At 37.7% G+C, this 14,744-nt stretch overlaps 1 protein-coding gene across 4 annotated transcripts; it reads right to left on the reverse strand.

Moving 5' to 3' along the window:
* Positions 1-955: 955 nt before the first annotated feature.
* Positions 956-12,790, reverse strand: LOC148161182 (uncharacterized). 4 transcript variants are annotated; one of them, XM_088005626.1, is made up of 2 exons: positions 12,065-12,790; positions 956-3,473 (listed from the first exon to the last, which is right to left on the reverse strand). In XM_088005626.1, the coding sequence occupies exon 2, from the start codon at positions 3,439-3,441 to the stop codon at positions 1,771-1,773; it is 1,671 nt and encodes a 556-aa protein (XP_087861752.1). In that variant the 5' UTR covers positions 3,442-3,473; positions 12,065-12,790; the 3' UTR covers positions 956-1,770. The 4 variants fall into 4 exon arrangements, with proteins under 4 accessions (XP_087861752.1, XP_087861762.1, XP_087861758.1 ...); XM_088005636.1 differs by having other exon boundaries at positions 12,059-12,790; XM_088005632.1 differs by having other exon boundaries at positions 12,051-12,790.
* Between the last annotated feature and the right edge of the window lie 1,954 nt (positions 12,791-14,744).

Here is a 14,744-nt window from a genome sequence, read left to right on the forward strand (position 1 = left end):
CCGGCAAAGTTTACACAGGTGGTAAAGACTATTATTTATATTCTTTCACTCTGTCATGTGAGGAAGAAGAGGGAGATATCTATAAAGAGAGACGGATTCACTGCAGCACGGATGAATCTCGCATCGGATTTTGGACTCATCGGCTGAAGAGAGATCAGGGGATTTTGTGAGGAAAGGTCAGTCAGGATCAGAGCTGGAGCTGCTGTTCCTCAGTCTGTTTCACAGCTCAGCTTCACCATGTCGCTATTTAGCTATAAAGACGCTATGAGTGCTGAAAATACATGCTGAAAATGTATGTTGTTTCTGAAGGAATCAGATGTGTATTTTCTATTTCACTTTTGGATCATTTCTCTTTTATCCTTGGCTTTAACCTGTGAACCAGGACGTCTCAGAAACCACTGGAGTTCTCCCAGTTTGACCAGCAGACTGAAGCCCTGCCTGTGGCCAGTATTCCCAGTGTAAAATACATTAATTTGTTTTATTGGACACTTTTATTCTTTCACGTTTTGTGTATTTTTAGGAGAAATATCTCAATATGAAGTACTAATGTATTAAGACAGCTAATGTAATGAAATAAAAATAATTAACTGTTAGAATTTATTTCCACTCTGCTGTCCATAGCAAAGTTAACTTTTATACTGTAATATTTTTGCCGGAAAATAGTAAGAAAAATATGTAGCTAATCTCTGACAGTCTGATTTATCAAAGTTTATTGTTATAATAAAATGTCAAAAAATAAAAGGACTTTTTTTTTCTTGTCATCTTGAAATGTTAAAAGCACATTAAATTATATAGTCATGTCAATATATTCCTGAATAAAATGCTGTAAAAGTGTGTGTCTGTTCATCAGTGTCAATATAAAAACTATCAGAATAATTTCTATCACATAAAAACATTTTGCTCTTTATTCAGAAATCACCCAAAACAACTAAATAATCATATTAAAAGCCAGAAACTCTGTTTAGTCATTTATTTGATAACCAAATATATTAGCATGTGAGAGAATGTGTCAAATATTAACTTAAAATACTTTGTAGAACGGCACTTTGTGAAGATCGGTCCATTCACTTGTATTGGCTTACGTCAAAGGATATGCAAGTGATAAGTGACTTTGTAAGGACTTAATAAAATGCATATCTATATGTTTATAGATTAAATTAGTTTTAACTTTAAACAAAGATAATGATCTTTAATAGAAAACAGAGACAGCGTAAAATAGAAAAATTATACAACTAAGACAAGCGACACAGCAAATTATTGCAGACAATCACACGTACTTTGTACAATCAAGAACAATCAATGAAGGAAAATATGTTTATATTGTATATTGCATTTTCTAAGCAAAAGGGCATGCCAATTTATTTGAAAAGCTTTTATATAGACTGGTTAATATAATTTCAAACAACAGCATCAGTTTCAGTCTAGTTTTGCTGTAAAGACAAACCTATCAAAGATATTTTTAATACTGTAAATTTCAGATTGCAAAACAATGAATGAAAATCTGCGAATAGTACACAACAGCACATCTTATTTTGGATTTAAAATGTATTAAAATAAATCTCATTCACCCCACTCATTCTCTCTATACAGATTAATACAAATCAATCCTGCAAGTTCATATTTTACATCTCTAAGTATGCAAATGTCAAGATCCAAATGATCACATTTAAACAAATTAAAAAATGAAACATTATAGACAAGAAGCCCTCCAGTTTTCATCAAACTGTCATTTATATGGACGTCTACATAGGACATCTATGGAAAATTGTTCTACGGCTTTTCACCTGTGTGAATCATCATGTGTCGAGTTAAATGCCGTTTTTGAATAAAACTTTTTCCACAGGTCACACATGTAAATGGCTTTTCACCTGTGTGAATCATCATGTGCTGAGTTAAACTAAGTTTGTGACTAAAACTTTTTCCACAGGTCCCACATGAAAACGGCTTTTCACCTGTGTGAATCATCATGTGCTGAGTTAAATGCCGTTTTTGAATAAAACTTTTTCCACAGGTCCCACATGAAAATGGCTTTTCACCTGTGTGACGCCTCATGTGCTGAGTTAAACTTCGTTTGTGACTAAAACTTTTTCCACAAGTCACACATGAAAACGGCTTTTCACCAGTGTGAATCATCATGTGCTGAGTTAAACTTTGTTTGTAACTAAAACTTTTTCCACAGTTCCCACATAAAAACGGCTTTTCACCTGTGTGAATCATCATGTGCCTAGTTAACTTCCTTTTTTGAATAAAACTTTTTCCGCAGTTCCTACATGAAAACGGCTTTTCACCTGTGTGAATCATCATGTGCCGAGTTAAACTAAGTTTCTGAATAAAACTTTTTCCACAGTTCACACATGAAAACGGCTTTTCACCAGTGTGAATCATCATGTGCCTAGTTAAATTCCCCTTTTGACTAAAATTTTTTCCACAGTTCCCACATGAAAACTGCTTTTCACCTGTGTGAATCCTCATGTGTTGAGTTAAACTAAGTTTGTGACTAAACCTTTTTCCACAGTTCCCACATGAAAACGGCTTTTCACCTGTGTGAATCCTCATGTGCTGAGTTAACTCCCATTTTTGAATAAAACTTTTTCCACAGTTCACACATGAAAACGGCTTTTCACCAGTGTGAATCATCATGTGCAGAGTTAAACTAAGTTTTTGAACAAAACTTTTTCCACAGTTCACACATGAAAACGGCTTTTCACCAGTGTGAATCATCATGTGCTGAGTTAAATTCTGTTTTCGACTAAAACTTTTTCCACAGTTGCCACATGAAAACGGCTTTTCACCTGTGTGAATCATCATGTGCTGAGTTAAATTCTGTTTTCGACTAAAACTTTTTCCACAGGTCCCACATGAAAACGGCTTTTCACCAGTGTGAATCATCATGTGCCGAGTTAAAACAATTTTTCGACTAAAACTTTTTCCACAGTTGACACATGAAAATGGCTTTTCACCTGTGTGAATCAATATGTGCCAAGATAAGCCAATTTTTCGACTAAAACTTTTCCCACAGGTCACACATGAAAACGGCTTTTCACCAGTGTGAATCCTCATATGAACATCAAGAGAATATTTGCAAGCAAAACTCTTTTTACACGTCACACAGGAGAAAGGTTTTCTTCTTTTCTGATTTTGCTTCTCAGCTTCAGCAGCTTCCTGGAAGATGACTTGCTTCTTGTTTGGTTCTGATTCAGTTTGGTTTGTGTGTTCATAAACAGGAACCACCATGCAGGTGTCAGTCTCCTGTTTTAATTCAAGCTGTTCTTCACCCTGACTGGAGTAATCTTCTTTCTCTTCCACTTTTATTTGTTGATATTCTAGATCCAGCTGCTCTTCTTTTATCTGTTGATCTTCTGGCTCTTCTTTTTCTTGTTTCACTTGCAGAGGTTCTAACTCGTCCTGGTCCAGAGTGGATTTCCTCTCCTGGTTATACATCTTGTTCTCATACACGTTATGTTGCAGGCAATCTGAAGAGGAAAAGAGAAAAAAAGAGGAACTGTTAACGTTACTGAAGTAAATAACAGACTTTCATCATTTAAGACAGAAATCACCAAATAAACATCTGAAAATTCAAGAGTGCAGACATTCAGACAGAGTACACATATTCAGTTGGACATGTCCACACCAGTCCTTCGGGAAGTTACGTCCAAGATCGCTTCAAGTTTCTTGGACATTAAACTTCTTTTACCTGCGTACAAAGTATCCCCTCAGTGCAGCAGTGGTTTGTTGATTGGGCTTTTATGGGATATTTGGTTTGACAGTCGCCACTACAATTCATTATAAATGATTAAATATTATATAGCTACTAACACCACTGATATTATTTTATGTTGCAAGTGTGAAATACACAAAAAGTAATGGTTTCTATTATTATTATTAGTTTATTTTTCTATTTTAAGATTTAATTAATTCATGTTTTTTATGTACAGGTGCTGGTCATAAAATTAGAATATTGTGATAAAGTTCATTATTTTCCATAATGTCATGATAAAAGTTAAATTGTCATATATTTTAGATTCATTGCACACCAACTGAAATATTTCAGGTCTTTTATTGTTTTAATTTGGATGATTTTGGCAAACAGCTCATGAAAACCCAAAATCCCCGTCTCAAAAAATTAGAATATTATGAAAAGGTTCTCTGAACGAGCAATAAAAATAATCATCTGAATCAACAAAGTAACTCTAAACACCTGAAAAAGATTCCTGAGGCCTTTAAAAACTCCCAGCCTGGTTCATTACTCAAAACCGCAATCATGGGTCAGACTGCTGACCTGACTGCTGTCCAGAAGGCCATCACTGACATCCTCAAGCAAGAGGGTGAGAAACAGAAAGAAATTTCTGAACGAATCGGCTGTTTGCAGAGTGTTATATCAAGGCACCTCAGTGGGAAGTCAGTAGGAAGGAAAAAGTGTGGCAGAAAACGCTGCACAACGAGAAGAGGTGACCGGACCCTGAGGAAGATTGTGGAGAAGGGCCGATTCCAGACCAAATTAAATTTTCATCTCCATAAAACTCCCTCTAGTGGTCTGGAGCACTTCCGTTTTCAGCACTGTTTCTTTGCATCTTTTCTTTTGGTTGCTGCATTTAATTTCCTTGCATCTCTTTTTTTGTTTGCATGTTTTCTCTGCTGCTGCGCATTTGCACCCGTCGGCCTCCATAAGTTGTGCCATTATATGGAAGGATAAAAAGAAACTGTTCATTATAAAAACAAGCCTGTTGACAAATGAATGACAGAAAAATAAGATTGACACAATGCCTAATAAACAGAACAGATTCCAGGTATGGAGAGCCATTTCAGCCAAAATTAAATAAATAGGTGAAATAAAAAAAATGAGTAAAATAAATCAATAAATGAAGAAAATGAGTGAAAGCATCAGAGGCCATCTTTCAGACATGCACCGTTGCTGTCCGTCCAGGAGTCCTCTGGTTGCCCAGACGTTGCACGGTAAGCTAACGCTGATGTTTGTTTTCCAACTACAGTCATATTTAATCAATAGGGGTGCTCAATTACGATAGCGGAAGGTTTTGACTTTATCTCGGGGGTAGGTGACAAACTGAACGCCGCCAGGATGTTGAGACCAGCTTGTCCTCTGATCCAATACATCTTAAACAAGGTGTTGCGCCTTTTTGTGCATTTCGGTACCATTACAAAAATAAAAAGGGACTCAAAGACCCTGATGAGCAGAAGTTTAAATTGCCTAATCAGCCACCGCTGTGTTCATGAGAGGAGAGGCTTGTTAACTGAGAAATAAATATGAAGCCTGAAAACCTAATATCTTAACGGACTGAATCCTTTGTGTTTTTAACTAATCTCTGGTGGGTTTGTGTGGCGCAGGCAGTTGCCACGGCAACAGGTTCATTAAATGACATTAAAAAGGTAGGAGTGATTTAGAGTCGATCGCTGTTTTACCTTTGTTTACATTTGGTGTGACGCATTACAGCTGCTTGCCACTCTCATTCTCTCAGCTCGATGCTCCATAGAGGTGCCTATGGTTATTGCAGTTCACTTACGATGTACAGAAAAGTCTGCTCCTTATAGTTGGATCACAGCTGGTAGCTAGGAAGGTGTCCCGAACCTTCAATCGTAAGCCAACTTCAGCGGCCACTGAAGCTCTAAGTCCATGAGAGCCGCCAGCTGAAACACATTCTGTCTGAGCGGCCACACGAAAAATAAAGTCAGGAGTAATAACACTATTTTCTAATGAAGTTAATGAGCTTCAGCTTATTGATAACCAGTTAGTAGGTCGCCATCTTTCTTGAAGTAAGGGTAGGATGTGACGCTAACCAACCAATTGGGGAAGTTGTAGCCTGATGAAGTGCCTCTCCTCATTTGCTTTTATTCTTTTTCTAAGTTTTGCGGGGAAAATAGAATGTGATAAATAAGAAAATAAGGAAATACTAAATGAATAAGGGAAATTGGAAAATGAGAAAATTAAAATTTTTTCAAACAAATGTTAAATGAAAAATAGATAAAAGAAAATGGGTAAATGAAAAAGGGATATATGAGAAATTGATTAATGAAACGGAGAAGTACAGGTGCTGGTCATAAAATTAGAATATTGTGATAAAGTTCATTATTTTCCATAATGTCATGATAAAAATTAAATTGTCATATATTTTAGATTCATTGCACACCAACTGAAATATTTCAGGTCTTTTATTGTTTTAATTTTGATGATTTTGGCAAACAGCTCATGAAAGTCCAAAATCCCTGTCTCAAAAAATTAGAATATTATGAAAAGGTTCTCTGAACAAGCAATAAAAATAATCATCTGAATCAACAAAGTAACTCTAAACACCTGAAAAAGATTCCTGAGGCCTTTAAAAACTCCCAGCCTGGTTCATTACTCAAAACCGCAATCATGGGTCAGACTGCTGACCTGACTGCTGTCCAGAAGGCCATCACTGACATCCTCAAGCAAGAGGGTGAGAAACAGAAAGAAATTTCTGAACGAATCGGCTGTTTGCAGAGTGTTATATCAAGGCACCTCAGTGGGAAGTCAGTAGGAAGGAAAAAGTGTGGCAGAAAACGCTGCACAACGAGAAGAGGTGACCGGACCCTGAGGAAGATTGTGGAGAAGGGCCGATTCCAGACCTTGGGGGAAGCAGTGGACTGAGTCTGGAGTAGAAACATCCAGAGCCACTGTGCACAGGCGTGTGCAGGAAATGGGCTACAGGTGCCGCATTCCCCAGGTCAAAGTTCAAGCCACTTTTGAACCAGAAACAGCGGCAGAAGCGCCTGACCTGGGCTACAGAGAAGCAGCACTTTGGACCACTGTTGTTCAGTGGTCCAAAGTACTTTTTTCGGATGAAAGCAAACTTTGCATGTCATTCGGAAATCAAAGTGCCAGACTCTGGAGGAAGACTGGGGAGAAGGAAATGCCAAAATGCCAGAAGTCCAGTGTCAAGTACCCACAGTCAGTGATGGTCTGGGTGCCATGTCAGCTGCTGGTGTTGGTCCACTGGGTTTTATCAAGGGCAGAATCAATGCAGCAGCTATCAGAAGATTTTGGAGCACTTCATGCTTCCATCTGCTGAAAAGTTTTATGGAGATGAAAATTTAATTTGGTCTGGAATCGGCCCTTCTCCACAATCTTCCTCAGGGTCCGGTCACCTCTTCTCGTTGTGTAGCGTTTTCTGCCACACTTTTTCCTTCCTACTGACTTCCCACTGAGGTGCCTTGATATAACACTCTGCAAACAGCCGATTCGTTCAGAAATTTCTTTCTGTTTCTCACCCTCTTGCTTGAGGATGTCAGTGATGGCCTTCTGGACAGCAGTCAGGTCAGCAGTCTGACCCATGATTGCGGTTTTGAGTAATGAACCAGGCTGGGAGTTTTTAAAGGCCTCAGGAATCTTTTTCAAGTGTTTAGAGTTACTTTGTTGATTCAGATGATTATTTTTATTGCTCGTTCAGAGAACCTTTTCATAATATTCTAATTTTTTGAGACAGGGAGTTTGGGTTTTCATGAGCTGTTTGCCAAAATCATCAAAATTAAAACAATAAAAGACCTGAAATATTTCAGTTGGTGTGCAATGAATCTAAAATATATGACAATTTAATTTTTATCATGACATTATGGAAAATAATGAACTTTATCACAATATTCTAATTTTATGACCAGCACCTGTATATTTCTAATTTCGAGATTTGGCACCTATGGTAATTAACTTTATTGCAGTAGCAGAGAGATACCAGTAGGAGGCAGTGTGCTCTCCTAATTGCTCCAGAATCTATATAACTGACAACCGGCTTCAGAACAGATTCCTGGAGGATTTGAGGAAGTACAAAGTGGTGTCTGCCTCGTTACTATAACCTGTTGGTCTATCCTGTTTATAGGTTAGTAGGATCGGTAATAGTTTTGCTTTCATAACATAACATTTAGAAAAATTTATTTAGTAATATTAACGTAGTTTTATAGAGTGCTTTAGTGTTTTAACCGTTGTCATAGCAACTGAGCTAACGGGCACCGGGAAGAAAAAGAGCGACCGCGATCCTAGTTAGCTGAGGTTTTATGTACACGTCGTTTAATTTACTTTATCAGTTATGAATATATTATATATATTATGAATATATATTATGAATATATTACCTGTGATCTGTTTATTTATGTGAGAATGTTGCAGAAGTATAGATGTAGTTGCTACGGTGACTTACAGGTGCAAATGCGCAGCAACAGAAAACATGCAAACAAAAAAGAGACGCAAACAAATGAAATACAGTAAACAAGGAGAGATGACGCAAACAAAAAGCAAATAAAATGCAGCAAACAAAAAGGAAATAAAATACAGCAAACAAAAAAGAGACGCAAACAAAAGACCCTCCTGCTTTGTTCGACCAAAACAACAGAAGATGCCTCAGCACCGCGGGATATTGTTGATCAGATCGACGGACTATGGACGTGAGGGCTCGACAGACAACGTTTCGCAAGTAAGATGGACATAATATTGTGTATATTTTGTGATTATAATATTTACTGTATTTATGTCCACCGGCGAAATATCAGCTAATGCTAGCTGGTATAGTGCTATAGTGCTTGGTGTTCAGTCCCCGCTCTGAAAGCTAAACGAGATTATTTAAAAAAAGTTTCAGTTATTTTCGAATACTGACTTAGATATCTGATGCAAGAGCCTATGATAGAAATGAAACAATATAATCTTATAAAAATCATAATATTACATGTTCACCAGCAAAGTTTACACAAATGGCTATTATTTAGTTCACTCTGTGAAAGTAAGATACCTCCCAAATCTCCCGTTTTTGTTTTGAAGGTTTAAAGACACGATGTGAGGAAGAAGAGAGAAATGTCTTTAAGGAGAGACAGATTCACTGCACAGCACGGATGAATCTCGCATTGGATTTTGGACCCAATCATTCTTAAGCTAGAACTCGTCGGCTAGAAAACATGAAAAATATATATGCGCGTGCAGCATGCGTGTACGCTAAACATGTATAGCTTAATATTATTCAGTATTAATCATTATTTATTTATTTATATTTATATAAATATGTATTGATAAGACGAGAACGGTCCATTAGGCGTCTGTCCTTTTATTATGTCTATGTGAGAAACGGCCGGTCTACGGAAGACGGGTCCTTTGAAGGCCACAAATATGGACGACCAGAAGAGAGAAGCTGTAGTCTCCGGCTAGCTGCCTAGCCTCCATCTCGGCGTTATGTTGCTTAGCAACCGTGACAACGTGAAGCACAGAGTGCCGAAGGAAAAAGAACGGACTAGAAGTTAGTTTTTTACTCTTTATTCCTGTATTATTATTCACCTTTTGTAATAAAGGCTGTTCCATAGTAAAAAAGAAATATGTTTAATTCTAAAATGTTCAAACATGTTTAGCAAGGAATGTAAGCAAATTATTTTCAAATACTCTCTAGATCTCAGGGAGTAAGATATTACTGTTAAATAAAACTATTATGTTTGAAGGCTTAGCTTTAATCAGTCAAACCGATTTGCTCAGGAATAAATTAAATACTTTAGTGAACCAACATTTTTTACAGCTATTACCTGGCTTAAAATTCCACCTCCACTCATAGGGGGAAACTAGCGGGAGTTTTTAAAACGATTTGCCGGGAGACGTGCGTTCTCTCTCGGTGTGCCGAACCTGGAGCGCCCGGCCAGCTGACAGCTGGCGAGGGGAGCTGGCTGTTAATGCAGCGGGAGCAGACATCTCCGAAAACGTCGGAGCAATATTGCAATTAAGTGATTTATTGATGAACCGAGCAGATATTTGAGATCTATACATCAACATTCTCACCGAAAAACATTGTAAAAAATCATTTTGTGTAATGTTAAGTGTAGCTGTATTACAATTTTGAACACCCGTTTTAAAGGATGCAGACCCCAAACTTGGACACAGCTGTTTTTTGTTCGACTCCCTCTAGTGGTCTGGAGCACTTCCGTTTTCAGCACTGTTTCTTTGCATCTTTTCTTTTGGTTGCTGCATTTAATTTCTTTGCATCTCTTTTTTTGTTTGCATGTTTTCTCTGCTGCTGCGCATTTGCACCCGTCGGCCTCCATAAGTTGTGCCATTATATGGAAGGATAAAAAGAAACTGTTCATTATAAAAACAAGCCTGTTGACAAATGAATGACAGAAAAATAAGATTGACACAATGTCTAATAAACAGAACAGATTCCAGGTATGGAGAGCCATTTCAGCCAAAATTAAATAAATAGGTGAAATAAAAAAATGAGTAAAATAAATCAATAAATGAAGAAAATGAGTGAAAGCATCAGAGGCCATCTTTCAGACATGCACCGTTGCTGTCCGTCCAGGAGTCCTCTGGTTGCCCAGACGTTGCACGGTAAGCTAACGCTGATGTTTGTTTTCCAACTACAGCCATATTTAATCAATAGGGGTGCTCAATTACGATCGCGGAAGGTTTTGAGTTTATCTTGGGAGTAGGTGACAAACTGAACGCCGCCAGGATGTTGAGACCAGCTCGTCCTCTGATCCAATACATCTTAAACAAGGTGTTGCGCCTTTTTGTGCATTTCGGTACCATTACAAAAATAAAAAGGGACTCAAAGACCCTGATGAGCAGAAGTTTAAATTGCCTAATCAGCCACCGCTGTGTTCATGAGAGGAGAGGCTTGTTAACTGAGAAATAAATATGAAGCCTGAAAACCTAATATCTTAACGGACTGAATCCTTTGTGTTTTTAACGCCCCACAACCCTCTGCTGGGTTTGTGGGGCGCAGGCAGTTGCCACGGCAACAGGTTGATTAAATGACATTAAAAAGGTAGGAGTGATTTAGAGTCGATCGCTGTTTTACCTTTGTTTACATTTGGTGTGACGCATTACAGCTGCTTGCCACTCTCATTCTCTCAGCTCGATGCTCCATAGAGATGCCTATGGTTATTGCAGTTCACTTACGATGTACAGAAAAGTCTGCTCCTTATAGTTGGATCACAGCTGGTAGCTAGGAAGGTGTCCCGAACCTTCAATCGTAAGCCAACTTCAGCGGCCGCTGAAGCTCTAAGTCCATGAGAGCCGCCAGCCGAAACACATTCTGTCTGAGCGGCCACACGAAAAATAAAGTCAGGAGTAATAACACTATTTTCTAATAAAGTTAATGAGCTTCAGCTTATTGATAACCAGTTAGTAGGTCGCCATGTTTCTTGAAGTAAGGGTAGGGTGTGACGCTAACCAACCAATTGGGGAAGTTGTAGCCTGATGAAGTGCCTCTCCTCATTTGCTTTTATTCTTTTTCTAAGTTTTGCGGGGAAAATAGAATGTGATAAATAAGAAAATAAGGAAATACTAAATAATAAGGGAAATTGGAAAATGGGAAAATTAAAAATTTTTCAAACAAATGTTAAATGAAAAATAGATAAAAGAAAATGGGTAAATGAAAAAGGGATATATGAGAAATTGATTAATGAAACGGAGAAGTAGAAAATCGGGTTAATCAGGGACATAGAAAAATGGTTAAATTAAAAAATAGATAAATGAAAAATTGGGTTAATGAAAAGGGGAGATTGAAAAGTGGTTAAATGAAAAATAGATTAATGAAAAATGGTTAAATGGATAAAGGGATAAATAAAAAATAGATAAATTACCTATTTTTTATTTATTTCACTCATTTTCTTCATTTATTGATTTATTTTACTCATTTTTTTTATTTATTTCAGCCATTTATTTATTTAATTTTGGCTGAAATGGCTCTCCATATACAGGAGGATTTTAGAAATACGGAGTTGTGTCTGCCTCGTTATTTTAACCTGTTGTATTCTGTTTACAGGAAAAATCTGCGTCTGTTACACCGACACCAGCCCTATTGTGTGTAACACTTGCTTTACTAAACTTGCGCTGAATTGTTCATATTTCTCCTGTTTACGAAAGTAAGTCTCAGCAGTTAAAGGAGGAGAGCCCCACGAAAGGTAACTGGTTTCATTTTCTCTCTACATAAATAAGCCATTCTCACAGCGTAGTTGTGATGTTTGCGTTCTTTTATCTGATATAAAAAAAACATTTATACAGGAGGGGAACATTTACTAAAATGATCCTCATGCAGAAAGCTTCATACATTCAAACCTTAACCTGAATCCAAACGCTGGTGTTTCCTACCTATTCGGCATAAGATTATCTTGGGCTTCCGGGAGAAATCCAGCAGTCTGCGTTGATCATCCGTCTCTTCCTCTTGATGATTTCTTAAAACTCTGTGAATGTTTCTTCAGCAGCAGTCAAATGCTTGTTGATAAACTCGTTTAGACAAACTCTCGAAAATTCAACAAAGCAAACCATGCGCCATCTTCTTCTTCTTCTTCTTCTAGTTTAATTTTATTGGCGGTTGGCAAGAAACGTTAGGTAAGCGTTATCGCCACCATCTGGTAAGGAGTTTGGACCACATGACAAAAAACAAACAAAAAAATAAATAAAAAACTATATCCTATTAAACAACTTACGGTGTTGTAAAAAATAAAATAAGGCCTCATATCTTCTACTTCCTGAATCTTTTTGTAATAAATCACAATATCAAATTTCATTTTCATGCTACCAAGGTTTCTAATTAACTTATTTCTTTGCATCAAATAATTCCTACAATTCAAAATAACATGTTCCACTGTCTCATCTTTCCCGCAGTCACATTTCCCTGTCTGATGTTTCCCTATCAGAAATAATGACCTATTTAGTCCAGTATGTCCGATTCTAAACCGTGAAATAATGATTTCTTCTCTCCTTATTCTTTCTGTTCTTCTCATTTGACCAATAGTCTTTTGAATTTTATATAACCACCAGTGTTGTGTTCAAGACCACCTAACCCGAGACCAAGACAAGACCAAGACCAGAATGTATTGAGACAGAGACAAGACCAAAACTTTTAGGGTCCGAGACCAAGTCAAGACCAAGACCGAGGGAAGTCGAGACCGAGTCAAGACCAAGACCAGCGGCCCGCGCTACATGACACAATAAAATGTAAAATATGATCAAAATTGCTTTTCAGAATAATCTGAAAGATCCATATTCCCATGAAAACACCTAGATATTAAATACTTAATACATTTTACCAATATTAAATATTCCATTTCTGTGCTACAATGTGTGATGGTCTCGTGCCATCCCTAAAAACATAACGCCTTGGGCATTTGCCCATATTGCTCATGTAAGAAACCACCACTGTCTGCACCATTAAACATAGCAATTGAGGCAATGCCCTGATGGTAAATAACGCTCAACTATGAACGTTGAGCGTTCATAGTTGAGCTGACCAAGGAGCAACAAGCAAGAATTAACCAAACAGAAGGCGCTCATCGTGACTGTTTTCACTCTCTATCCCAGTACATGAAGCCAGGTAGTCTGACATCATGGCAGACATTACAGCTGCCACTTTGAACAAAAACAATAAAAGAGCAATGTGCATGCTCTGTGTGCTCTTTCGTTCTTGTGTTTTAGTTATTTGTTAATTTAAATATCAACATACATAATTAAATAAAATAATGATGCAGCGTACACAGAGCATTACAAGAACAAAGAACGGGTGTTCTGTCAGGTCAGATCGTCATACACTTCACACAAACTCACGGTGTTCTGTCAGATCAGCATACGTTGTCAGATAGTCGTACGCTTAGCTCAGTCAGACATTCATACGCTGTCATTACCATATGATTTTATTTAATCAGCAACGTATAATCATGACGTAGATCATCATACACTTGGTTATTGACAGTTGTATGGCATCCAGCTGCAGCCAGACCTGCTTTAAATACACTTTGAAACCATGACAACGCATGTATATCTATCTAGTTATCATATAATGTCATATTATAAACAATTTAATGACTTATTTTCGTCATAACTTGTTGCGTATGCTGGTACTCACTGCATGTATGCTATTCTGACAGCGTATGGCTATCTGGTAGAACACTGGCTACATCTGTCAGACACATCATTACCATAAGATTTCATTTAATCAACAACATAGAATCATGATGTAGATCGTCATACACTTTGTTATTAACAGTTGTATAGCATCCTGACTTAGCGGTTAAGTGAGTTTTACACGGGTGTGTGTTGTAGCTGACTCCAGCAGCAGCCAGACCCTGCTTTAAATACACTTTGAAACCATGACAACACATGTATATCTATATAGTTATCATTGAAAACAATTTAATGACTTATTTTCGTCATAACTTGCTGTGTATGGTGAACTGACAACTCCACTGACGGTCGGACTTCTTAATGCGCATGCGCAGGCATGGTACTCACTGCATGTTTGCTATTCTGACAGAGTATGGTAATCTGATAGAACAATGGCTCTCCGTGAGTGACACTCCAGTCCTATCTAATAAGTAAAGAGCCGTGGAGAAGAATCGACTGTTTCTGAATGTCACCTACTATATTGCAGACTTTTGGACATAGCGTTGTCCCATATATGCGACAAGTCAGTCAACACCTCTGCACAATAATTCAGGCAGTGAGTGACTTTTTTTCATCACAAATTCTTATGCGTCTCTGCAGCTAACTTTGCTAACATCACGTTAACTGAGTTTACCTTCTTTGAGCTACTTTTCTAAGTGACAAAAAAAGTTAGACGTTGTCCCCACCGTCTGTGAAGGCGAAGCGATGTTGAGTTAGCTGTGGCCATCGGATTTCTTACTATTTTTGCAGCGCTATTATATTACTGACGATTAGACAAACATTTTCTGCCGCTGAGAGAAAACCACTGCGCATGTCCTGGAGCGCCACGCGAGTGGAAGGTGGAGAGGGGAGGGGGGAGTAA

This window comes from Poecilia mexicana, unplaced genomic scaffold (assembly GCF_051168715.1).
Source record: "Poecilia mexicana isolate PSO_F unplaced genomic scaffold, ASM5116871v1 scaffold_1, whole genome shotgun sequence".
NCBI lineage: Eukaryota > Metazoa > Chordata > Actinopteri > Cyprinodontiformes > Poeciliidae > Poecilia > Poecilia mexicana.